Source organism: Impatiens glandulifera, chromosome 4, assembly GCF_907164915.1.
Source record: "Impatiens glandulifera chromosome 4, dImpGla2.1, whole genome shotgun sequence".
In the NCBI taxonomy this organism is placed as follows: Eukaryota; Viridiplantae; Streptophyta; class Magnoliopsida; order Ericales; family Balsaminaceae; genus Impatiens; species Impatiens glandulifera.
The window spans coordinates 2,317,479-2,343,169 of NC_061865.1; the positions used below are offsets into that span (position 1 = coordinate 2,317,479).

At 30.0% G+C, this 25,691-nt stretch overlaps 5 protein-coding genes across 6 annotated transcripts; 1 reads left to right on the plus strand and 4 right to left on the minus strand.

Moving 5' to 3' along the window:
• The first annotated feature begins 3,647 nt into the window (after positions 1 to 3,647).
• On the plus strand, positions 3,648 to 6,256 carry LOC124934297 (pentatricopeptide repeat-containing protein At3g24000, mitochondrial). 2 transcript variants are annotated; one of them, XM_047474808.1, is made up of 2 exons: positions 3,648 to 5,709; positions 5,883 to 6,256. In XM_047474808.1, exon 1 carries the CDS (start codon positions 3,719 to 3,721, stop codon positions 5,684 to 5,686), a length of 1,968 nt encoding a protein of 655 aa, XP_047330764.1. In that variant the 5' UTR covers positions 3,648 to 3,718; the 3' UTR covers positions 5,687 to 5,709; positions 5,883 to 6,256. The 2 variants fall into 2 exon arrangements, with proteins under 2 accessions (XP_047330764.1, XP_047330763.1); XM_047474807.1 differs by having other exon boundaries at positions 5,915 to 6,256.
• Positions 6,257 to 6,366: 110 nt separating this feature from the next.
• On the minus strand, positions 6,367 to 9,336 carry LOC124933792 (subtilisin-like protease SBT5.4). The gene is made up of 9 exons (XM_047474235.1): positions 9,242 to 9,336; positions 9,068 to 9,165; positions 8,856 to 8,983; positions 8,639 to 8,772; positions 8,019 to 8,541; positions 7,857 to 7,951; positions 7,408 to 7,768; positions 7,107 to 7,320; positions 6,367 to 7,019 (listed from the first exon to the last, which is right to left on the minus strand). The coding sequence occupies exons 1-9, from the start codon at positions 9,334 to 9,336 to the stop codon at positions 6,421 to 6,423; spliced, it is 2,247 nt and encodes a 748-aa protein (XP_047330191.1). The 3' UTR covers positions 6,367 to 6,420.
• A 2,928-nt stretch (positions 9,337 to 12,264) lies between these two features.
• On the minus strand, positions 12,265 to 14,464 carry LOC124934299 (calcineurin B-like protein 3). Its single transcript, XM_047474809.1, has 9 exons — positions 14,325 to 14,464; positions 13,817 to 13,974; positions 13,641 to 13,723; positions 13,513 to 13,572; positions 13,337 to 13,445; positions 13,206 to 13,258; positions 13,022 to 13,102; positions 12,735 to 12,847; positions 12,265 to 12,644 (listed from the first exon to the last, which is right to left on the minus strand). The coding sequence occupies exons 2-9, from the start codon at positions 13,941 to 13,943 to the stop codon at positions 12,587 to 12,589; spliced, it is 684 nt and encodes a 227-aa protein (XP_047330765.1). The 5' UTR covers positions 13,944 to 13,974; positions 14,325 to 14,464; the 3' UTR covers positions 12,265 to 12,586.
• A 2,359-nt stretch (positions 14,465 to 16,823) lies between these two features.
• LOC124933793 (photosystem I chlorophyll a/b-binding protein 6, chloroplastic-like) lies at positions 16,824 to 17,405 on the minus strand. The gene has a single exon (XM_047474236.1). It carries the CDS (start codon positions 17,403 to 17,405, stop codon positions 16,824 to 16,826), a length of 582 nt encoding a protein of 193 aa, XP_047330192.1.
• A 2,274-nt stretch (positions 17,406 to 19,679) lies between these two features.
• LOC124934140 (protein phosphatase 1 regulatory inhibitor subunit PPP1R8 homolog) lies at positions 19,680 to 22,103 on the minus strand. Its single transcript, XM_047474620.1, has 2 exons — positions 21,595 to 22,103; positions 19,680 to 20,742 (listed from the first exon to the last, which is right to left on the minus strand). Exons 1-2 carry the CDS (start codon positions 21,996 to 21,998, stop codon positions 19,941 to 19,943), a joined length of 1,206 nt encoding a protein of 401 aa, XP_047330576.1. The 5' UTR covers positions 21,999 to 22,103; the 3' UTR covers positions 19,680 to 19,940.
• Positions 22,104 to 25,691: the final 3,588 nt, after the last annotated feature.

The window sequence follows — 25,691 nt, forward strand, 5'->3', positions numbered from 1 at the left end:
TGAAAATATAAATGTTATTACATAAATTTTTGAACATTTTTGATAAAATATAAAATAATTAAAATAAATTCATTTAAATATTTTATCAATATAAATACATAGTGAAGTAAGCTTCACCATATAACTCTTGTTTCATTTTTTTTATTCTATTTCAGACATGAAAGTATAAATGTTTTTATATGAACTTGTAAATGTTCTTACATAAATGTGTGAGTAGTTTTACATGAATATTTATATATATTTAATATTTAATATATAATTATATAAAATATAAAATAATTTTTTTTTAAAATATCTTACAAATAAATTTTAAAATATTTTGTTTTACAAATTCATTTAAATTTATTACATAATTTTTTAACATGTTATTATATATATATATATATATATATATATATATATATATTTAATATATAATTATATAAAATAATTAAAATAAATTTATTTAAATATCTTACAAATAACTTTTAAAATATTTTGTTTTACAAATTTATTTAAATATATTACATAAAATTTTGAACATGTTTGATAAAATATAAAATAATTAAAGTAAATTCATTTGAATATTTTATAAATGTAATACCTAGTGAAACAATCTTCACGAGGTAGCGTTTGTTTTATTTTTTTTATTCATTTGCAGACTTACATGAAAGCATAAATGCTTTTACATGAACGTATAAATGTGTTAGTAGTTTTACATAAAGATTTATATATATTTAATATATAATTATATAAAATAATTTAAATATATTTTTTTTTAAATATCTTACAAATAAATTTTAAAATATTTTGTTTTATAAATTCATTTAAATATATTATAGGAACTTTTGAACATGTTATTATATATATATATATATATATATATATATATATATATATAATTATATATAATAATTAAAATAAATTTATTTAAATATTTTAAAAATAAATTTTAAAATATTTTGTTTTACAAATTTATTTAAATATATTACATAAATTTTTGAACATGATAAAATATCAAATAATTAAAATAAATTCATTTAAATATCTTACAAATGTAAATACCTAGTGAAGTTTGTTTCACTACTATTAGCGCGGTAAATACCTTGCTTCACCAGGTAGCGCTTGTTTCATTTTTTTTATTCTCTTGCGACTTACATGAAAGCATTACATTAACGTATAAATATTTTTACATAAATGTGTTAGTGGTTTTACATGAACATTTATATATATTTAATATTTAATATACAATTATATAAAATATAAAATAATTTAAATATTTTTTTAAATATCTTACAAATAAATTTTAAAATATTTTTTTTTTACAAATTCATTTAAATATATTATAGAAATTTTGGAACATGTTATTTTATATATATATATATATATATATATTTAATATATAATTATATAAAATATAAAATAATTAAAATAAATTTATTTAAATATCTTACAAATAAATTTTAAAATATTTTGTTTTACAAATTTATTTAAATATATTATATAAAATTTTAAAAATATTTAATAAAATATAAAATAATTAAAGTAAATTCATTTAAATATTTTACAAATGTAAATACCTAGTGAAGTTTGCTTCACTTATTTTAGCGTTGTAAATTCATTATTTCACTAGGTAGTGTTTGTTTTAATTTTTTATTTTTTTCAGACTTACATGAAAGCATAAATGTTTTTACATGAACGTATAAATATTTTTACATAAATGTGTTAGTGGTTTTACATGAACATTTATATATATTTAATATATAATTATATAAAATATAAAATAATTTAAATATTTTTTTTAAAATATCTTACCAATAAATTTTAAAATATTTTGTTTTACAAATTAATTTAAATATATTACAAAAATTTTTGAACATGTTATTTTTTATATATATATATATTTAATATATAATTATATAAAATATAAAATAATTAAAATAAATTTATTTAAATATTTTACAAATAAATTTTAAAATACTTTGTTTTATAAATTTATTTAAATATATTACATAAATTTTTAAACATGTTTCATAAAATATAAAATAATTAAAGTAATTTTTTTAAATATCTTACACTTTAGTTATAACGAACAATTTCTTTATTTCGAGTCAATTATTTAATTAATCATGATCAAATTTTAAAATATAACAAAAATATTTAATTTGATATTCGTAATAGAACTTATTGTCATTGGTTATTTAGAACTTAGAATGGAGTTGTATGTTTGCGGAGAGGGCTTAGATCGCAATAAGGTAATAAAATAAAATAGCTAGTTCTTTTCTTAATCTAAATATAAATTTATTTACCGACCTAACTTAAATAAAAAATAATTAGATGACATGTAAATGTAAAAATACGTTTTTGTACTATGGATAAAAACATGAAATGAATATAATTATTCAAATGTTTTAAATTTGTAAATGAGTTATTTATATTCTATAAGATTTCTAAAATTGATTGAAGTTGAATTAAGGATAGTAAATTGTGAAATTTAAAATTTATTTATTTTTTATTTTTTTTAAAATATTTATATTATAAAATTAATCTTAAATTTATATAAATGAACTAACAATATATATATTTTTAAAAAAGGTCTATATATTTAAAATTAAAAAATAATTGTTTAAGCAAAATTAGAAAACATGACATGAAAATAAAAAAAAAAAATTCTAAAAAAAGTAATAATTAAAAAGTTATCGAGCTCGTAAATTATCCATAAGAACGATTAGCTTTCCGATAAACTTTATTGGCTTTATTAAACGAATCTCAGAAAACATCATAATCATAGTAGAGAATAAAAAAAAGATTGGGGGAGGGAACTTGAGAGAGAATGACATGTGACAATGAAAAAATAAAAAAATTATTTTTTTTCTCTCCTCCCCTTTTATCAATTTTCTAGTCAATATGATATGGTGACACCTCCTTCTCTCCCACATTATCTCTTTCTCTATCTCTCCTTATAATAGTATTATGAATGATGCACATTGGATGATTACTATCATTAAAAGTTCGACAATTTCTCTCCAACTAAATAGTCCATCAATCTTTATCCCATAGAGAGATTGAGTACAACCGACCAAAGAATAATTGAGATAGTAATTCAAATATGTAGGTATGTCATATCATCAAAATATTAATATAGAAAATTTATTGATTATTTTTCATAATTGTTAAAATATATAATAATAATAAAATAAATTGTGGAGTATTATTGAGATTAATTGTGTGATGTTTGAATTTTTGAGAAATTTGAAATATATATATATATATATATATATATATATATATATATATATATATATATATATATATATATATATATATATATATATATATATATATATATATATATATATGACAAACCTACCTATTTTAGTTATTATCTAAATTATATTTTGGTGGACTATCTTGTTGGAGAGAAATCGTCGAATCAATGATCGTAGTCGTTTGATTCGTATCATTTATAATGCTATTTTTATTACGTTTTCTGAGATTCGATCCGAAAATTCGGTAAAATCTGTCGGAGAGTTATTTATTTATTTTATTATTATTGATTTCTAAATTATATTACAAAAATAATAATAATAAAATTGTCTTTTGCCTAATTTACCCCTTTCACTCCCAAAATTCATCAAAGCTTCAACCTTGATAGTTCTTCATATTATTCAAAGAGAATCATGAAAGTGAATAATTCATTTCAAATTAACAATTTTCTTTAACCAGATTGATACCAACAATGAAGAAGAGATCAATTCTTCCATGTATCTGCATCAAGCAAAGAGACACTATAATCGCCGCCTTCCCCAAGATGCAATTCACAACAATGGTGGAAGAAAAAGAAAACGACGACGAATACCCACCATTCAATTCCTCCATTATTCAAGATAAGGATCTTCTTCGAAAGAGCGATTTTACTAACCTGAAGAACACCGGTCTTCGTGTATTAGACTTGATTGACAATGGCTCTCTTCACCCAGACCCTGCGATTTACCAAAAATTATTCCTAACTTGCACCCTCAACGGCCGTCTACGTGAAGGTCGGATTGTTCATAACCATTTTCTCAACTCCCCATTTAAAAATTATTCAATAATGCATAACACAGTCTTGAATATGTACTGTAAATGCGGCAGTTTGGAAGATGCACACAAAGTGTTCGATGAAATGCCTAAAAGAGATATGGTTGCTTGGACTTCCTTAATCACTGGGTATTCTCAAAACGATAGACCTCAAATTGCTCTTTCGTTATTCCCTCAAATGATTCGTCTTGGTTTGAAGCCCAATCACTTCACTTTTGGTAGTCTTCTTAAGGCTGCAGCAGGTGTGCCTAATGTTATTGATGGAAGACAAGTTCATGCCTTTTCTTTCAAGTATGGTTATTGTTCTGATATTTATGTAGGCAGTTCTCTTGTTGATATGTATGCGAAATGTGGCTGGCTAGATGAAGCCCATTGTATTTTTCAATCCATGAAGAGTAAAAACGAGGTTTCGTGGAATGCTTTGATTTCAGGATATGCTAGAAAGAACGAAGGAGAAACTGCCATATCGATATTCAGAACTATGCAAAGAGAGGATTTTAAACCGACGAGTTTCACCTATTCGAGTCTCTTCTCCGCATGTTCAAGCACTGGATCACTTGAGCAGGGGAAATGGGTACATGCCCACATGATAAAATCAGGCCAGAAACTTATAGCATTCGTTGCTAATACTCTTATTGACATGTATGCTAAATCGGGTAGCATTGAGGATTCGAAGAGAATTTTCGATCGTGTCATTAAACGCGATTTAGTATCGTGGAATACCATGTTAACTGCGTTTTCCCAACACGGGTTTGGAATGGAAACAGTTAACTGGTTCGAGAAGATGATTGAAATTGGAATTGAACCGAACGCTATAACGTTCTTGTGTGTTCTCACAGCTTGTAGTCATTCCGGACTTGTGGAGAAAGGGGAACGTTACTTCGAATTGATGAAACAATACGAGATAGATCGTGACATGTCACATTACGTGACAATGGTTGATCTTCTTGGTAGAAATGGAAAACTTAACCGGGCTGAGCAATTTATAAGAGAAATGCCCATTATACCCTCGGCTGCTGTATGGGGGGCTTTGCTTGGAGCTTGTCGGATCCATAAGAATGCGGAATTAGGTGTTTATGCAGCTGAAAGGGTATTTGAACTTGACCCGTTTGATTCGGGTCCACATATCATACTTTACAATATTTATGCATCTGCTGGTAAATGGGATGATGCGGCTAAAGTGAGAAAGGCGATGAAGGAGAGTGGTTTGAAGAAAGAACCGGCTTGTAGTTGGGTCGAGATTGAGAATGTGGTTCATATGTTTGTGGCGGGTGATGATGCTCATTCGAGGAATGAAGAAATTCGCGCAAAATGGGATGAAATTAGCGTTTTGATTAAGGAAATTGGTTATGTTCCTGATACAAGCCATGTGCTTTTGTTTATCGATGAGAAGGAAAGGGAAATGAAGCTTCGAAACCATAGTGAGAAAATGGCTCTTTCTTTTTCGCTTCTTCATACGCCTCCTGGCTCTACGATCAGAATCAAGAAGAATATTAGAGTGTGTGGCGATTGTCACTCGGCCTTCAAGTTTGTATCTAGGGTTGTTGGAAGAGAAATAATATTGAGGGATACAAACAGATTTCATCATTTTCGTGACGGTTCTTGTTCTTGTAAAGACTATTGGTAGCGATGAATTGTTCTTCTTTCATGGTATTGTTTAAACAGATTTCATTTTAAGTATATTGATTTGAAATGTTCATTTTTTGTCAAATTGGACTAACCCTTGTTCTTCAATTGTTTGGTTATATGGTCTCTGCTAGAGAATTCTGTTTTATTTCCAGTTTGCTGCAAATTCTAAAGTCTTGTTTACTTAATTTGAATAGATGATGATTTTGAACCTTTGTGATTATTGAAGATGTTGCAGTTGTGCCATGTCATTAAGGCAATGATGACTCAACCGCTGCCAAGTCAGCAGTTGAAGCTGACTCAGCAATGCTGAAGAAATTCCACAGCTTCAGCAAGACTTACAGAAGAATTGGAACCAATAACCAAGATGCAAAAGAAAGAAGATAAACACAAAGGTGATCAGCTTTTTTGTATTCTCATGTCGAGAATCGAACACGAGACTTTTAATCTTTGCGGAAAAACTTAGTCCAAATCACAGGTTTTGTAAATTATTAGTTTGTCAACAATCACTATTCCATTGATTTTTTTATGGTTCATGAATCAATTTATGGTCTGTTTTTTTATTTATTTATACAAAGATTGAGATTTTGAATCACAACAGATACAGATTTATTTGATAAAAAAAAATGCATACGTAAAACAGTAGAATCTTCATTTATTAACACAACTTGTAACTTTAGTAAAAAAGATACAATGAAAAAAAAAACAAAAAGAAACAAATACTATATTTCCTTTCTAGATCATCTTCTTATCGAAAATACCAGTAGTTGCTTGTTGGTTTGTAAGATATTGTAAATCATGAAATCCAACAGAAATAGGACTCCTCACATTATGCTTTCCATCAGTCCATAGTAGTTCTCCGAAAACAAAGTCTAGGGTTATATTTGCACCATTTATCTTTCCGAGACTCATCGTAAAGCTCTTCTCTTCCCCAGCTTTTTCAAATTTCAAGGTAGTAGGTTCCACAGTAACCAATACTCCAGGCGGTCCACGAACACGAGCTGTGTACACACCCGGCTGTCCCACATTCTTCAAAGTTCGAGTCACTTTGGTAGGTTTGGTCAAGTTTGGGATGGATATAGAAGGATAATTGTAGTTCAAAGAATTGACATTCTTAGGACATTTGTAAGGTGTCCCAGATACAAGTTGAACATCTTTCTCTTTGTAACCGATTGCACAAAGGAAATCCAAGTGGTCGTTAATGGTTAAGTCGTAAACCAATCCTGGGTTTATTGCCCTGTTTGGTCGTACTTGTCCGGCTCCATAACTAAAAGGTGTTGCCTTTTGACCGTCGTAATCAAGCATGGGTTTACCTGTATTGTCTCTTATCCTGGCTGCAATCATCATCCAAAGAAAAGAACATTTGTTATGATCTGAAAAATCTATATTTACTATGTTTGTGCAATCAAAATGTGTCATACCAGTGGTCATGATGGCAGATTTAATGGCAGCAGGGCTCCAATCAGGGTGGACTTTCTTGATTAGGGCTGCAATTCCAGAAATATGAGGGCAAGACATAGATGTACCAGATTGAGTTGCGAATGGACTCCTTCGCGGATCAGATTCAATCTCTGCTGGGCTTGTTCCTTCCGAAAAAGAGGCCAAGATATTTACTCCAGGTGCAGTTATGTCTGGCTGCAACCAGTTTCGAAAAAAGAAACAAAATGAGAATGATTAGTAACAAAAATAAAAATAAAAGTGATGGGGGAATGGGAAGGAAACCTTGAGAATTTCTGGTGTGACTAGGTTTGGACCACGTGAGGAAAAAGAAGCCATGGTTGGAGCAGGTTTTGTGCCGATAACTGTCTTTGCAGAAGAAATATAAGCAGTCGGGTTTGCAGTGGAATTGATGTATTTCAAAATAGAAAGACCGGTTGTATAATTGACATGTGAAGTTGGGATAACATGAAGATCAGATATCACATCGTTTCCATCGGTTTCACTGTTACAAAGAACCATCCCAATACCACCTGCTTCGATAATTTCCAAACCCTTGCCTACTCTACCATTTGTCCCTCGAACACAAGCCACAATCTTTCCTTTAACTTTTGTTACATCCAATGTCCCATTTAAGCATAACAAACTGCATTTAACCATTGATTCATCAAATCCCATCTCAATTTCACATTCACAATCACAATCAATTTTCAAAAAACAACAATCAATCTTACGCATCAGATGTAGATACTCCAGTTACAGCTGCTTGATCTCCAGAAATAATAGGATATAATTTGTAATTCGATAAACCCCTAGTCAAACTTGTTCCCTGAAAATCAATTGTGATTGTTTCAATTCAACCTAACCTAACCTATAGTATAGTAAATTGAACGAACCTGAAAGACGCGGCCATCGCCGAGCTTAACCGTCGTCTCAAACTCACGATCAATGGTGTTAGCGCCAACGGTGAGTATCCAAGGAGCGACATTTGCAACTGTTCCAAGAGAAGGTCCGGAATTTCCAGCAGAGCAAACAACAACAATACCTTTCTTAATAGCGTGAAAGCTGGAAATCGCGATGGTATCATCCATATAAGGACGTAGAGCACCGCCAAGTGATAACGAGATGATATCAGCTCCGTCATGGATAGCTGCATCCATGGCCGCCATCATATCAGGGTCACTACAACCTTTTTCCCAACATGCCTTATACGCAGCCACACGAGCTCTAGGAGATCCGCCTTTTGTAGTTCCGTTTCCGACGCCGAACACATCGGCGCCGGCGACAAAGTTTCCGCCGGCGGTAGAAAGTGTATGCGTTCCATGTCCCACGAAATCCCGAGCAGAGTTCAAATTAGGGCTAATTTTCTCTCCTGATGAAATTATCCCTTTGTTGTAGAATTTAGCCCCAATTAGTTTACTATATACAAAACAAACCAAAAAAAAATCAAATATTTAATAATAATAAAAAAAATTAAAAATAAACATTTTTAACAATAATAAAATTAAATAAGTACTTATTGCAAGGGACACCAATTAGAGTATCGTTTTGACAAGAACCCTTCCATCGCGAAGGAACCGGACCATAAGCGTCGTCTGAGAAACTTTTCGACTCGGGCCAAACCCCTGTAATCGAAAAAATTAATATTTTCTCATTTCGATGGTGTAAGTTTATAAATTGATTAGATTACCCGAGTCAATATTCGCAATGATGATATCCTCGCCGTAGTTTGCCTTGGTCCACAATGGCGAACTTGGAAGGGAGGAAGTTGAAACCTTTCCTCCGAAAAGAAACTCCCATGAACGTGTAGTATGTAATTGTAACGGTTTGTTTAATACAACCGATACAACATTTGGATGTTCTGTAAATAAATATTGTACAAGTTATATTAAACTATATAAAAAATTTATCTTTAAATTAATAAATAAATCATTGTAATCTTTACTCTCGATTGCTGCTGCTTGGTTCTCGTCGAGCCGAGCTGCAAACCCATTGATTTCGTTTGTGTACGAATAGATAATCTCATCGTTAGCATTCTCTTCCCTATCACATTTATTTACCGAAAAGTTAATGATTTCTTATACAAGTAAACAAAGTCTAATTAGATCAATTTTTTTACCTTGAGAGGAAAGAAGAGAGAAATTCGCTATGAGAAGTGTGAATACTTTCTTTAAATTGAGCAGCCTCGTGCAATTCATGTTTATGAGATCCCATGTAAACTACATAAGACTATAACAATAAAAGTAAAACAAAGTGTAAAGTTAGATAATTTAATCGAAATGATAGATTGAATAAAACCTGTTTAGTTGCGGATACTTGGATCGAGATAAGAGAAATGAAAAAAGATATTATGAAAATTGAGAGAAATTTGCATTCCATTGTGCTCATTGTTATGTTTGGTTTGATTTTGATGAGATCAAATCACCTCTTTATATAATAATGAAATGTATAAAAGAAAAGACCTATAAAAGAAAAGACCTTTGGATTTTGTACCACTTATGGTAATAGTAAAAATTGAATTAAATTTATTCAATGAAAGATGATAAGAAAGGGAAATGGAAAAGGAAAGAGATAAGTAATTTCTAAGGACATAAATTTCTACTTTGTTCATCAAAAAAATCCTTTGAAATATCATCAAAACCTGTCCAAATTCATTTTTGACTTTTCATTTCTTAATTTCCCCTACATGCAATTAATGTCATAATTTTGATTTATTGCCTCATAAAGATTATTGTATAATCCTCTTCTTATAAGTTATTATTTACTCATGCTTTGAATAAAGATTAATTTTACTTTCATTTTTATTCGTAAAAAATCATTTGATATTCTTTTTATTAAGAGCTTGTTTGAAATTTATTTATTTAGATTTTTTAATTTTATGAAAGAGTAAAATATTTAATTTTTTTTAGTTTAATATTTAAATTTTATAAGAAATAAAATAAGAGTATTTTAGTATTTGTTTAATAAATTTAATTATTGGATAACTGAAAATAAATAAGATATAATATGTAAGTTTATCGATAATATTAGTTATTTTAATTTAGAATTTTAACCTTAAATTATAAATTTGATTTACATTAGCTTATTTGAAAACAGTTTTTTATTATTTATTTTTATATATGAATATGGATTACAATAGAAAAATAATTAAAAAAATGTTTTATTTTATTTATAAAAAAATCAAATTTATTGGGTTTTCCAAATAAGGAAGAAAAGAAAGGAAAATATAACTGTTTACTAATATATTCTATAAGATCCAAAATAAGTTGAAACAATTTTATTGCATTAAAATGGTAAGGCTTATCAATTTTGTGAATAATTGAATCAATATGAAGATATGGAACATTATTAACTTATTATTTCAATTTAGGAGAATCTTTTAGTTATTTTCTTCCCATATTTTAATTTATATAGAGATAATTCAAAGATTTGTGTATAGTAGAGATAATGAATGTTAATATTTTGTATTCAATTTAAGGAACTAGTTAATACAATATATATATATATATATATATATATATATATATATATATATATATATAATTTATAACATTTAAAAGTTATAAAATTAAAAAATGTAAGAATTACTTAGGATGAAATTGGTATTTTAAGAGGTCAATGAGGCCACATATAGTACAAATAAAAATAAACTTCTTAAAATAAATTCATAATGCTTTCACACTAAAGAGAGTAGATTTGTAAAAAAAAAAATGTGAGAAATAACAAAGAGAAGCTTTTATTATTATTATTATATTATTTTTAAAATTATTAATATATCAAACCACAAAAAAATGATATTAAAGAAAAAAAAATTAAATTTTAAAATATTTTAAGTAAAAATTAAATTCGTAAATATTGTTCTCTTAAAAGTCATTTTTGTCAATTAAACTATATTAGTGAGTTTATTAAGAAAAGATTATATAAACATAAATTTATAAAAGAATTTTTTAAGGGATTAAAATTTTGATTCTAATTCAAAATTTTCTAAATTAAAGTGAGAGATATCAACAATATTAAATTATACTATTTTAATAAAATTCATAAGAGAAAAAAAAAATCTAAAAATATTTGGAAGAAATTTCTTCTTGATCTATCTATACATATGATCCACAAAATAACAAGATTACTTACATCATAATACCAAAAATAGGTCACATATTGTCAATAAAAGTTATTTATAATATATTAAATAATAAATAATAATTATATATCAGTAATATTTTTTTTTATATTATTATCATTAATAAACTCATCTCACTTTCAATGACATTTTTAGCTTTAACTTTATAATAAAGTAATGTTAACTTAGAGATTACTCCATTACTAAGTTAAGAAAAATGAAACCATTTCTTTTTATTGAAAAGTAATGTTAACTAAGAGATTACTCCATTACTAAGTTAAGAAAAATGAAACCATTTTTCTTTATTGAAAAATATAATAATTTGTCCGTTATTATTTGGTGGATTGTATTACTAAAAATGACAAGGGTCGACAATTTTAAACCAACACGATCTGAACCTAACACGAAAAAATCAGGTTAAGGTCATATATTTTTTTGTTCCGGTCAAAATCAAGTCGATCTGTTTAACCTCGTTAATAAAAATGTCAAAATCAGGTTGACCTGACATTACCCAAATTAAACTTAACAATCCTCTTACAATTTCTTTTGTTGAATTTTATTTTATTATTTCATATTCACTCACTTATATTTTTTTATAAATTTTTTATAAGTGAACTTGTAATTTAACTTTATTTTTGTATTGATATCATTTTAATTTGAAATAAAAATATATGAATTAATTACATCGGGTTTAATTCGAGTTGAATTATGTAAATCGGGTAAAAAAAGTTAAGTTCGGATCAATCACAAATTAACCTATCAAGTCTGATCCAAATTACTAACTAGTTCAGGCTCGAATCGTTTAACTCGTCAACCTTACCCAAATTGTCACCTCTAAAAAAATGAATAACAATATTTATAAAAACAAGAGTACCTAATCCAAGCACTATCGTAGTAGCGATATAAGGGATCGGAGTTCTTATTATGCTAGAATGAAAACTTAATAAAAAAAATAAAATGAATAACTTTAGTTATGTAATCGGTAGTTGAACATTAATTCGAGTTAGATTGCCAAGAACATGGAAGATTAAACATTCATGAAAAACTCAATTCCACAAAATTAAGCATTCGAGTCTTCATAACCAATTTAAAAAATGAATAAATGAGCCAAAGAATTGATAATAAAATATTAAATAAAATCAAAATAACATCGTTTGAAAAATAAAAAAATTAATGGAGAAGTTAATCACAGAGTCCTCACAAAGACCTATATATGATCTTCCAATTTGTAATAACATTCCTTACCAGGAAATTTGTCTGCCCTTTCAAAATTTCAAATCCGCGCACTGTCTACTTCTTCTTGAACAATTTCATACCCTTTGTCGAAATGATCTTAGAATAAAATCAGGCGTCGTCCACTTGTGAATTAAACACGAAACTTGGAAACGCAGTGGTGATATCTCTGTCGAAAGAAATCAAAACAGATTCAATTTCCTGAAAAAATTCACAGCAGAGATTGTAGAAATTGAAACTAGTTGAGAACTTTTAGTACTTTAGGTATTGAAGAGTCATATTCTTCAAAAGGGAAGGGTGTTGTATTACAAGGTTCCTCCACTCTTCTTGATCGATCTTCCCATCATGTTTAGTATCCGCTTCTTCGAAAGTCTGACAATGTAGTAGTTAGTTCATAAATCAAAAGATTGTTGAAATGAAACCCTTTTCTAGATGAGAAACCGTCAATAAATTTGTTTGGAAACACTCTTTTTCGCGTTTGGAAACAGAACTTAGTCAACAGTTTCTTATCTAGATATAGATTCAAACCAAATTTCAAACGATTACCTTGTCAATGATACTCTCCACGACATCATCTGAGAGATCCAAACCAGATTCAGCAAGAGTAGCCACCACCATTGACTTTACCTATTATGCATATATAATGAACCAAATGAGAAGGAAACAACAACAACAACAAGATCATCAACCCCTACATATACTTTCAAAAGAAATGTGAGCATAAAAATACCTCATGTCTGTCGATGAAACCTAGCTGCTTAAGATCATACAGCTTAAACGAAACTGTAAAAGAGAACAAACATACTCAATTGGTGGCCAACATCTAAACTAAGAAAACATGAAGATTAGGTTATAGATTACAATCAATCTTGTCCTCAATTGGTGCATTTGGATGGAAGACAGAAAGGGCACGAGCAAACTCATCGAAATCCAAAATTCCATTGCGCTTTCTGTCAAATAAGTCAAAGACCTAAAACATTTGGTTAATATCTATGCCTCTAGTCTCATTGAGATATATATAACAGATTTAGAATTACCTGGTTAGCAAAAATGCTCTCCTTTTTGTTTGTTTTAAATAATGCAAGTTGAAATTCTTCCTATAGTATTAAAACAAATCATGTTAGTATAAAGAAGATATTCATTACAATTTCCAGACAAATATTACCTTGTTTATAAACCCTTTATCCACCGCAGCAATGCTGATCTTCTTAAACAATTCATACAATGCTTCAATTTCATTTACACTAACTGCGTTTTCAAATAAAATCAGTCACATTCTCTAAACCATCACTCGAGATATAAACTATTAAAATTGGATTCTACATAAGGTGCGACTCGTACATACGGTTTCCCTAGCAAGTGTTTGAGGATCTTGAAGGCCCTTAAACCGCTTATTTGAATCGGATTCACAGCAATTCGAAACGACAGAAACAACAACATGCTTTACTCCTCCTAAGCACTGCAACATGATATTTTCCAGATATTAAATCAGCCCTTCCCTATTCAAATCCAATTCAATTCACAGAAAACTTAGACTGCTGGAGAGAAATTAATATGAAAACAAAATTAACAACATGTTCAATTTAGTTTTTCTTGAGCAGAGAGGACAACAAACAACTTCATCAATATCAATAGGAATTGAATCAAAGAGGATTTAAATGGAATGACGAACAATATTAGTTGTAATTAGATCAGGAGATCGATTAATGAATCGGAATGGAGAACAGATGATGGAATTTAAGAATGAGTCGCGAATTGTGAAGATGGAGAGAAATCGCTAGGGTTTTACAGAGGAGATGAAGCAAAATGAGGTGGAACGTGAAATTGAAAAAACGAAAGAGAAGATTACCTGTAGCTGGTGCTATAATTTCATGTCAGGATTGAAACAGAGGATATTGAAAGAGACGATGAAGACGCGCGATGAGATTCGTAACTTTATCATTCGCGATCGCGATCGCCAATTCAGTGCATGTTCTAGAGAGGGAGAATAATGGCGCGTTCTAGTAATACATAATTTTATTATTATTATTATTAGGGTCTTCTCAAAATATCTATTTTTTTTGGGAAATTTGATAATATGACCCTAAAAAGAAGGGTATTTTGATTTTTAACCTCACTAATAAAGTTTTTGTTTTTTAACCTTTTTTTAAAAAAAAATCCAATTTTACCCTTAATAACCTTTTTATTTTTTTTTTATTTTTTATTTTTTATTTTTTTTTTCCTTTTCCTTTCCCCTTCTCCTTCCTGTTTTCCCTTTTCTCCCCGTCTCTTCCTCTTCCTCTTCCTGGCGACACAGCCCCACACTCTTCCCCGGCGACACAGCCCCGCGCCACCGTCCCTCTCTTTTCCTCGGCGACACAGCCCCACGCTCAACCCCTCTCTTTCCTTTGCTCAACCCTTCTCTCACTATGACCGCATTCTTCAAAACATGGTACTTTTTGCGTTTTTCTAGTTGATAGTTTGTTTAAAGTGAAAGTTCTTGATATACTTTGGTTGTTCCTCTAATTCTTGCTTTTCATAAGTTATTAAGTAGTATTTAGTTAGAGTTGAAATGCTTAGTTTAGAGTTTGGGCTTTGGGCGTGGCCCTTGAGCGTGGGGCGTGGCCCTTGGGCGTGGGTCGTGGCCCTTGGGCGTGGGTCGTGGCCCTTGGGCGTGGGGCGTGGCCCTTGGGCGTGGGTCGTGGCCCTTGGGCGTGGGTCGTGGTCCTTGGGCGTGGGGCGTGGCCCTTGGGCGTGGGGCGTGGCCCTTGGGCCTTACTTCCCTACCCTGTTTCTGTTTTCATTATCTTCCTTCACTACTAGCTAGCTACCACTGCTAATATCTGATTTGGTCTGTAAAAATAAGGAAATACCCAGAAAGTTATCGGGAAAGATGTCACCTTTTTCTTCTGTAAAGACTCTCCTCCTCCCTGGTTCGATGTCATGTATCCACATTTACTCTTTAATCTCTATTAATCTTGATCATAATACTGTCTGATATTCTCAATAATAAAAAAAACTTGTATTTATTCTTCTACACATACTGCATCACTAAATTCTTGTCATTTTTTGTTCTCGTAGTATTTTAGGAGATTTTGGATTCGACCCACTTGGATTAGGTAAGCGTGCATTTGTTTGATAGATTGAAGAAAACCAATGATATGTTAAATGGATGGTTTGATCTCAGGATCTGATCCGGAACTGCTGAAATGGTTTGCACAAGCTGAGGTAATACACAGCAGATGGGCAATGCTTGCTGTGTCTGGAATTCTGATTCCAGAATGGCTAGAAAGTCTGGGGTTTATTGAGAAGTTCTCTTGGTACGATGCAGGAGCACAAGAATACTTCGCAGATTCCACACCTTTATATATATTCTGAAAATGGAAAACCCCATATCATTTCATGTGTGAAAGATATGCGTGTGAAACGATAGGGAGGATGATCAAATTAATTCCACCTTTCTCTCTACACTAATAATCTATTATGCTATAATTACTGTCAGTCATTCAGATTTTGTCAATTCTTTATGTAGATTCAATGTTGTGTGATATTTTGTACTTGTCGTTTTAGAGATCTCCCTCCTATAATTAATCATTTATTTATTTGCTCGGGTTTAGGCATGAAAAACATGAGGACAACCTGTCATATATAGCCATTTATTGTTAAAGTTGGACCTATGTATATTGTATAATGTATATACATATCATGCAATCTACAAAATGATTTTTACTTCAAGGGGAAGTATATATTTTGTCATTACTTATTACTTTTTGATTTTTTAGTTGGATTAATTTTCAGATTTTTTTTATATAAAACAAGATATTCATAGAAAAGTATCATTAAAACATCAAGCAATGCCTTAGTTCAGGGGTTACATAATACATAGTATCTTTTTATTTATTATAATTTTGTCTCATCTTTGATTTAGTGGTTTGAATTCTTTCAAATAGAAATCCTTTTTTTGAGGAACCTAACTCATATCAAGTTTCTATGCAGTTGCATCTAATTCACTTGACTTAGGTAGAAATTTCAGGCATGTTATTTGAGCTCAATTCTGAAGTTGGATCATGGTTTTCACTTTCACCATGTTTAAGCTTAACTTTCACCATGTTTAAACTTATAGAAATATAGCATGAATTTCGTATCTTTTCATTAAGAGCACATCGAGATTTGACCAACAAATAATCCGAATGGTCATTTTCAAATAATATTTACATTTGCAAATGGACAAAATCAAGAAGACAAGAAGAAACACAGCATCGTTGGCATGTAAATTCTTGGCGCTCCTTCCTTACTGCAGAACAAGCACTAGTGCGATGTGAAAGCCTGCAAACCAAATGTTTTCAAAATTAGTACAAAATTTGATGTTTCAATCTGGAAAATTAAGAATATGATCGAAGCATGAAAGTTGTAGTACCGAGAAGACATTGTAGTGTCCTGGATCAACAATATGAGCTGAAAGGTTCTCTAAAGGGCTTTGTCCTGTATAAATTTCCTGAAAAACAAACCCAATGAATGCAAGCATGGCAAGCCGACCATTTTTGATCTCTTTAGTCCTAAGAACCATCACTGGCTCCGATGATCCTCTACCCCGCATCAAAGGGTCGAACCAAAGCCCGCCTGGATAGCCAACATCGATCTCTGGCTTCTTCTTATGTGGAAAACTCGGTTCTATATCCACGCACCCTGGTTTTATTATGTCTGCCCATCTCCGTCCTTCAACCCAACCCATTAGCCCCAATTGCACCACAAACAGAGTTGTGGAATTTGCGAAGTATTCTTGTGCTCCTGCATCGTACCAAGAGAACTTCTCAATAAACCCTAGACTTTCTAGCCATTCTGGAATCAGAATTCCAGACACAGCAAGCATTGCCCATCTGTTGTGTATTAGCTCAGCTTGTGCAAACCATTTCAGCAGTTCCGGATCAGATCCTGAGATCAAACCATCCATTTAACATATCATTGGTTTTCTTCAATCTATCAAACAAATGCACGCTTACCTAATCCAAGTGGGTCGAAACAAAATCACCTAGAATACTAGGAGAACAAAAAATAACAAGGAATTTAGTGATGCAGTATGTGTAGAAGAATAAATACAAGTTTTTTTATTATTGAGAATATCAGACAGTATTATGATCAAGATTAATAGAGATTAAAGAGTGAATGTGGATACCTGCCATCGAACCAGGGAGGAGGAGAGTCTTTACAGAAGAAAAAGGTGACATCTTTCCCGATAACTTTCTGGGTATTTTCCTATTTTTACAGACCAAATCAGATATTAGCACTGGTAGCTAGCTAGTTGTGAAGGAAGATAATGAAAACAGAAACAGGATAGGGAAGTAAGGCTCAAGGGCCACGCCCCACGCCCAAGGGCCACGCCCCACGCCCAAGGGCCACGACCCACGCCCAAGGGCCACGACCCACGCCCAAGGGCCACGCCCAAAGCCCAAACCCTAAACTAAGCATTTCAACTATAACTAAATACTACTTAATAACTTATGAAAAGCAAGAATTAGAGAAACAACCAAAGTATATCAAGAACTTTCACTTTAAACAAACTATCAATTAGAAAAACGCAAAAAATACCATGTTTCGAAGAATGCGGTCATAGTGATAGAAGGGTTGAGCAAAGGAAAGAGAGGGGTTGAGCGCGGGGCTTTGTCGTCGGGGAAGAGTGTGGGGCTGTGTCGTCGGGGAAGAGTGTGGGGCTGTGTCGCCGTGTCGCCAGGAAGAGGAAGAGGAAGAGGAAGAGGAAGAGACGGGGAGAAAAGGGAAAACGGGAAGGAGAAGGGGAAAGGAAAAGGAAGAAAAAAAAAGAAAAAAAGAAAAAAGAAAAAAAAGTAAAAAGGTTATTAAGGGTAAAATTGGAAATTTTTTTAAAAAAAGGTTAAAAAACAAAAACTTTATTAGTGAGGTTAAAAATCAAAATACCCTTCTTTTTAGGGTTATATTATCAAATTCCCCATTTTTTTTTAACTTTTACACTAAAAAATTGTAAATTCAACACAAATACATCTCAATATAAATTCACATATAGCATGTATAGTTATTAGTTATTACATACTTTTTTTTTATATTAAATAGTTATACCATACAAATTCTTGTTTATTTAAAAAACTAACATTATTTCATTATCATGATCTTCAATTTAAATTTAAAACATTTTTAGTGTAAATCAAATGCTCGAAAATTTTAATCTTTTGATAAAATTATTGTGTTTTAACTATGTGGGTATGAATGACAATGAGATGGATTAACGATAAATAACTTATCATTTTTGTTCAGTTAGGAATGACAATGAGGCGGTTTGGGGCTATCATTCTTACCCCGTTTTTACTTTGAGAATTTTTTTACTATTCGGTTTCAGGGAATCCCGACGGAATACCGTTTATATCATATTCTAAAAAATAAGTAATTTTTTTATATAATCAAATTATTTAAACGGATTTTTTAATATAATATATATTGTAATATATTATAATTTTATATTATTTTAAAAAATAATTTTTTTTAATATATAATGAATAAACAATATTGATAATTTTATATATTTAATTATATTTTTAGTGTTTGGGACATAATTAGGGTGAAATTGGGGCGGAACTCTTCCTCGTCCATCTCTAATCAATTACTGATCAAATCAGGGAAAATTCATCTCAAACGAGTTCATCTCTAATCAATTACTGATCAAATCAGGGAAAATTCATCTCAAACGAGACAATTCAATTCAGTTACTGCGGATCTTGCGTACGTTCTATTTCAAAATTTTATTTTATTATCAAACTCGTTCGTTTCAAAAACTTCTCAAAAGTTAAATTGATCACATTATTTAAAAAATATATTATTAAAAAAAATAAACTTACAAAATATAAAAAATGTAATAATGATGTTATATTTTGAATAGAGGACAAAAATATCATTAAAAAAAAAAGTCTCATCCAATTATAAATGTCATATTTCCTAATGGTTAATTATACCTTACCTTGACTTTTTTTAAATAATTGAATTTTCGTTTTTGCCCCTAAAGTCAGCTTTCTGAAAGTTCCCTCAAATATCAAGACCAGCTTCCACAATTGGAAGCTTTCAAATCTGATGGACAAAAAATTATAAGAACCCTAATAATATGATAAATTTACAATAATTCAACTATTATCGAGCTAACATACTCTAAAAAAAATAAACTCTAGTTTAAAAATAAATAAATAAAAATTGGACCAAAATAGAATCATCAACACAATAGGATGCACCAATTTGAAATCATTTTCTACAAAATTAGTGGTTCAGTTTGCTGATGATAACATACACAAATTTGCCCATACAACAAAGAATTTTCTACATAGAAAACAAAAACAGAGATTGTACTCAATATGTTCATTTTGCACCATCCAACCTACAAAAATTTTAAAAAAATAAAAACTGATCTTCAGGATGCAAACCCAGATTAATGAAACCCTAAACTGCACCTTTTCGAGAAAAAACAAAAATTCTAGTCACCGAATAAGTCATCATCATCACTATCGTCGTTAGATTTGGTAATTTTCTTCTCATTTCTTCCTCGAAAGACATCATCATCAGTCTTATTAGTATCACTAACCTCTTTAGAATGACTAGAGTAAGCCCATGTTGTTGAACCCACACCAGCGGAGAACGAATCCCCATAAAGATCATCATATATCCCGCTCTTTGTAGTATTCGAATTGTTTTTAACCTTGTTCAAGACTTCCTTTAGTTTATCGGTCACATCATTTGACGAAACATTTGTTTTGCTTACAGATGACTGTTCCTTACCTTTTGGTATTACTGTAATTTGCACAAGTGATTCGTATTTTCCGACAAGGCTTCCTTCTTTTACACCCATTGGACCTGGTTCGGTTTCTACATCTGCACCGTCTGAATAACCAACCACCTCAACTAACTCACCACCAACTTGATCTCTAAAGGATACTCTTGTCTTCTTTATTCTCTTTTTAGGTCTTTCTGTTGGTTTTTCATCTTTGGCTGATAAAGATTGTTTGTTTGGTTTGGTCAAACAGTAACGATTTAAAAATGTGTTGTAAGCCACAACTGCTTCTTCGTCGTTGGGGTCTGGAGATGGGGGGAGATCAATTTCTGTAGGTAGTGGAGCGGGAGGGAAAAGGGCAGCATTGTTTTTTCTGAGAACGTAAGTTCTAGTCGATGCAGCAAAACGCAAAGACTGACCCACCTCAAGCTCAACCGGGGAATCTTTAGTCAATCGCTCGTTTGCAACAAATGTACCGTGAGCAGATCCTAAATCAATGACAAATACGCTGCAGAAAAATCAAAAAATTCATCAAATCTAGATGAATAAAGGTTTTGCGTGTCTGATAAAACTGAAAATTAGTTTAAGTTTCTGAAAATTAAATGATGAATAAACCAAAATGAAAATATTTGAATTTTATCAGGTTGATTTGATAAAATTTGGAACTAGTGATGGAAAAGTCATTCGGGTTGGGCGATTTAAACAATCTTCAAATAACTCGCAATCTTTTCATTCATTCTTTCACTAATTACATCGTTCAAATCATCAAGTAAAATACCCTATATTTCTCTCTTTTAAACATCGGATCATTACATATTAATACTATTTTAAGTCTTTTCACCTAAATAACCCCAAATAACCTACTTTCCATAACCCCAAATAAAGAAGGTTATTTAAATAACTAAAATCCGAACAAGGTATTTAAGTCTTTTTACCTAAATAACCCCAAATGAACAACGTTAAATCATCTGAATCTGAACAAGTTATAGTGACGAAATTTGATTAATTTCAAGAGATTGAAGTTGTCTTTTGAACACTCTAGCTATATTACTGTGTTAAGTATTCACAGTTTACCGAATTAATCTAGATGTTTTGGTTTAATTTGAGTGGAATCTAAATAATTAAGTGATTTTAAATAACAGTGAGCAAATGAACTTAATTCAAATAAGTTAAGTGATAACCATTGAGAAACCCATCCCCAAGAGAAAGATTAGTTAGAATTAACATTCTTTCTGACATTATAAAGAATCAATTTTTCACTATTTGCATACAACAAAATCACGAAGAAAAGCAATGAAACCAACAGGCAGAGATTCTGATATCGAACAAGTAAAACAATTTCAACGTAGATAGAACTCACCTCCCATTCTTGTGAGGAATCACAGCAGCATGTTGTCGAGAGACAGACTGATGATCAAGAACATAATCACAAGCATGAAACTGTCTCCCAAACAGTTGTCTTCGTCTATCGAGATTAATTCGATCTAGAACTTCACCATCCTTCAACACTTCAAGATAATAAACACCTGACCTTGGCTCAATAGCCCAATCAGGAGGTTGCCAATTAGATTGCCCCCCACCAATTTGAGTCACATGTGGAGATGGAGAAACCAGTGGACCTGCCTCGGGTTTCTGATGTTGAGATTGTAAGTGAGAGTTTGGAACATTTACAAGGGCAGGTTTTGGAGATGAATTATGAGTCACTGAAAATGGTTCAGATGACTGAGCTTTCTTAAATCGATCAAGACCTGCCCTTCCATACATAGTTCCCTTTTTTTTATAATCAAATCATTAACAGACTTCTTCAATTACTTCACAACATGGAATCATCTCCAAATTCCAATGAACATACCAATATAACCTACATAGGGAGAAAGATTACAAAACAAAACCCTAGCTTCAGAATGAAATTTTGAAACAGGAGTTCAAATCTACAGTATCATCTTTCTCTTATAGCGATAAACATGGGTTTCAGTCGCAAAAGCAATGGAAGTGTAATACAAGATGTTATGTTCAGATAATGAGTAAAAGCATACCAGTGGAGAAAGATGCTAACATGGATTTAGGGTTTCTGAAATCCGATACGACATTGATTCAGATCGATCATCAAGCCATGAAGATACAGTTGAATGATGAGGAGAGAGAGAGAGGAGAGAGAGAGAGATTACAGAGCCGCCATGGGAGAGAGATATGCAAGGCTGAGGAAGGAGGTCTAGGAAATGTTTCCGTTGTTGATATCCTTCAACTTTTAGAGTATTACAAATACTCTCTTTTAGTTTTGGATTTGAACAGTTTAGTACTAATCTAATTTTTTCTCACTTTTTTTTTAAATTATTTTTTTGAAAAGATAACATATAGGAAGTGTTCTTTAAGGGTAATAATTTATATTTTTAAGAAAAGCACCTATCCTTACCCTAACAAAAAGAGAAAATAAAGTAAAAGAGAAAGAACTTTGAAAAATATTTGACATTCTCTCTTTATACACTTTTTGAATAACATTTTCAACTTATTGAAAATGCAAACATTTTACATATTCTTAAGTAAAAAATGAATTATACTTTTGAGTTAGAGTAATTTAAAGAAGTTAAAATATCAATCTTTCTTGATTTTTTTTTTATAATCGGGTTTTCTTTTCATCACTTAGATTTGAGTTGATATTATATTTCGTTCGGTTTAATGTCATGTTTAGCCGAATTGGTTTTTTATCACGGATTTTTGTAATCCAAATAATACTCTTAATCGTTAGGGGGTGGTTTGTTGTTTATACCTTTCAATTGTGTTGGTCATCCTTTCTCAAACCCGTATTCGTCCTCTTCTTAACAGCAAAATAGATGAAATAATCCGATCTAGAGTTATTTTTTATTTTTTCAATAAAAATACTGAATTTGATTTTTTATATGTATGATTGATTACATGTATATTCTCATTATTTATATGAATTTCTCACTATTTCGGACACATATATAGATTGTTTATTTTTACTTGGCTGAACATTTTTCGGCGTTGCTTGTTAACCATCAACTAAGGATAATTTTAACTGTCGTTCATAATTTATTATAGAGATTCTTCTGACACCGTTTTATTGGTTCGTTCGGTTTGCTCTACTTTAACCCTCATCGTTCATTAACTTAAATGAGTTCATTTTTTTAATAACCTTCAACAAATTGCATTCTCGTTTGCTCTTTTCCATTAAGAGTTTTATTTTTATAATTAGTTTTATATAAATTGATATCTATATCATCAATTATTTATTTTGATTTTGAATTTCTTAAAAATTTATTAAGTCAACTTACAAAATAAAGGAGAAAAACTAAATAAATATTTAATCCAATAGTGAATTAAATTGATAAATTAAGAAATTAGGGAATAATTTTATTTTATTTTACTTTATTAAAAATAAATAAATAAAATTTGGTGTGTTTCAACTTTCAGCCCACTACAACCATAATTTAGTAGATTGAGTATAGATAAATGACACCAATAAGATAGATTAAGTGTCGAGATTGATTTCTAAAAATAAATATTAGAAGTTCTATTCCTAACTAAAATGTCTTAAATGACAAGAGTGATTTAGAGTATTTCCAAACTTATGATGTATATATAGATTCGAATCAATATTAGATTATTTATTAAAAAAAAATTCTTAGTGTTGATTTAAAATAAAATAAAAAAACATAAATTCTTACTCAAAGGAACAAAATAATTAAAAAAATAATAATTTACTGATTCAAAGTATTAAAATCCAACACCAAAATCTTATATTAATAAGTCTCATTCGAATACGAACAAGTTTGATTCAAACTTATAAGATTATTATCAAATCAATCTAGTAATAAATTATTATATAATAGGCGGTAAAGACACTAAGAAGGGAAAGCCAAGGGCGTTTTCTGGTCTCCCGAGCCAGGGGTGCTTGCGGGGAAGGGTGTGCCACGCCAAAACAAGAGTTCGATTCTAAAATACAGCGAGAAAATAAAATGAAAAGTAATTAAGTGTTTAACAATGATTTGAACAAATAAAAAGAATATTTAAAACAAGAGGAGTGATAGGGGGAGGAAATTTGAGGGAGGGAATGATGTGTTACTACATCACTGGTTGGAAAAATAATAAAAAGTGAGGAGAAAGAGAAGAGAAAAAAATTTTATAATTTTTTTTATAATCAAATTGCGCCACATCATTTCCTACCTCAAATTCCTTATCCCAATCATTTCTCTTAAAACAATTACATGCATCAATATATCTAACTTTATTAACTTAAATAAATTAAAAAATATCAAATCATATTTTAACATTTAACAAATAAATTGAAACGAAATATCCTTGTGCTTGTAAATATACTTTCTATTACTCCAAAATCTGTCACAAATTCGAAAACAAGAATAAATAGTACAATATGCTAAAAAACTGCATCGGTCATTGTGTATCAAATGATTAAATATTTAATATTAAAATAGAAAGAAAAAAAATATACACTAACCCATATTTCAAAAAAAAAAATACTGAATAATTAATTACTCATGAAATTTCAGCACATGCAATCTGCCTAAATTTATTAATAATAATAGTAATATTATTAAATAAATAAATAGTTAATAACTGGAGGAGTGCATCATCTGTAAAGCATGTGATGCTTTCCCGCAAATTAATATTGCATGCTTGATGCTTCTATTTAAATTTTCTAATTAATTTGCATTTTGATTTTATCTACATTACTATTAATATATAAAACAATATACAATCACAAGTTTGTTTTAAATTATAAGATTAAATATATAAAACAATAAAAACAAATGATAGTAAAAAGAACTAATGGTTAAAAACTCAATTGCATTATTAAGTAATAATTTATTTTAAATTTCTAAATATAAATTCACTTTATTTTTATAAAATCAAATTAATAATTTATAAACTAGTAAATTTTAAAATCATAAATTTATTTTTTAGATAAATATCTAGTTAAATGACATTTTAGATGAAGTATTATAATTTTGCATAGTTTGCCCATAAAATATAAAATTAAATGTGTCTATACTTTATAATATTACTATATATAAATTTATTACAAACATGGTTTAATTCCAAAAATATTATAAGCTATAATTACGACATGTGTGTATGTGAAGTTAAAAATTGCCTGATTTATTCAAGACATAGGGCCCATTATTATTTCAATATGTTCAATGTCATTACAAATTACTTTTAATAAAATAATTATAATTATTATTTTATAATATAGAAATTAGCATTATTTTATAATATAGAAATTAGCATTATTTCATAAATTACATCTGCTCTCTTGAAAAATATTTTTTATCATTTGAACCATCTTAATTTTGCTTTGCACACTATTAAAATTTTAATAATTTAATGTTTTTGTTAGATTTTCTAACTTTTTTATTCTTCCTAAAATTATAATAATCTAATATTTAGGGGTAATCATTTAAATCAAATTGAACC

Excerpts from the sequence above, each read along its gene's own strand:
- LOC124933792 (XM_047474235.1), bottom strand. The coding sequence starts at position 9,336 with ATGGGATCTCATAAACATGAATTGCACGAGGCTGCTCAATTTAAAGAA. Across the intron at positions 9,166-9,241 it reads CTCTCTTCTTTCCTCTCAAG|GGAAGAGAATGCTAACGATG; the intron begins GTAAAAAAATTG and ends TAAATGTGATAG. Across the intron at positions 8,773-8,855 it reads GTTCGCCATTGTGGACCAAG|AAAATATTAATTTTTTCGAT; the intron begins GCAAACTACGGC and ends CATCGAAATGAG.
- LOC124933793 (XM_047474236.1), bottom strand. The coding sequence starts at position 17,405 with ATGGATGGTTTGATCTCAGGATCTGATCCGGAACTGCTGAAATGGTTT.
- LOC124934299 (XM_047474809.1), bottom strand. The coding sequence starts at position 13,943 with ATGTTGCAGTGCTTAGGAGGAGTAAAGCATGTTGTTGTTTCTGTCGTT. Across the intron at positions 13,259-13,336 it reads AATTGAGGACAAGATTGATT|TTTCGTTTAAGCTGTATGAT; the intron begins GTAATCTATAAC and ends TCTCTTTTACAG. Across the intron at positions 13,103-13,205 it reads GTTTCATCGACAGACATGAG|GTAAAGTCAATGGTGGTGGC; the intron begins GTATTTTTATGC and ends TATGCATAATAG.
- LOC124934140 (XM_047474620.1), bottom strand. The coding sequence starts at position 21,998 with ATGTATGGAAGGGCAGGTCTTGATCGATTTAAGAAAGCTCAGTCATCT. Across the intron at positions 20,743-21,594 it reads ATTCCTCACAAGAATGGGAG|CGTATTTGTCATTGATTTAG; the intron begins GTGAGTTCTATC and ends ATTTTTCTGCAG.
- LOC124934297 (XM_047474808.1), top strand. The coding sequence starts at position 3,719 with ATGAAGAAGAGATCAATTCTTCCATGTATCTGCATCAAGCAAAGAGAC.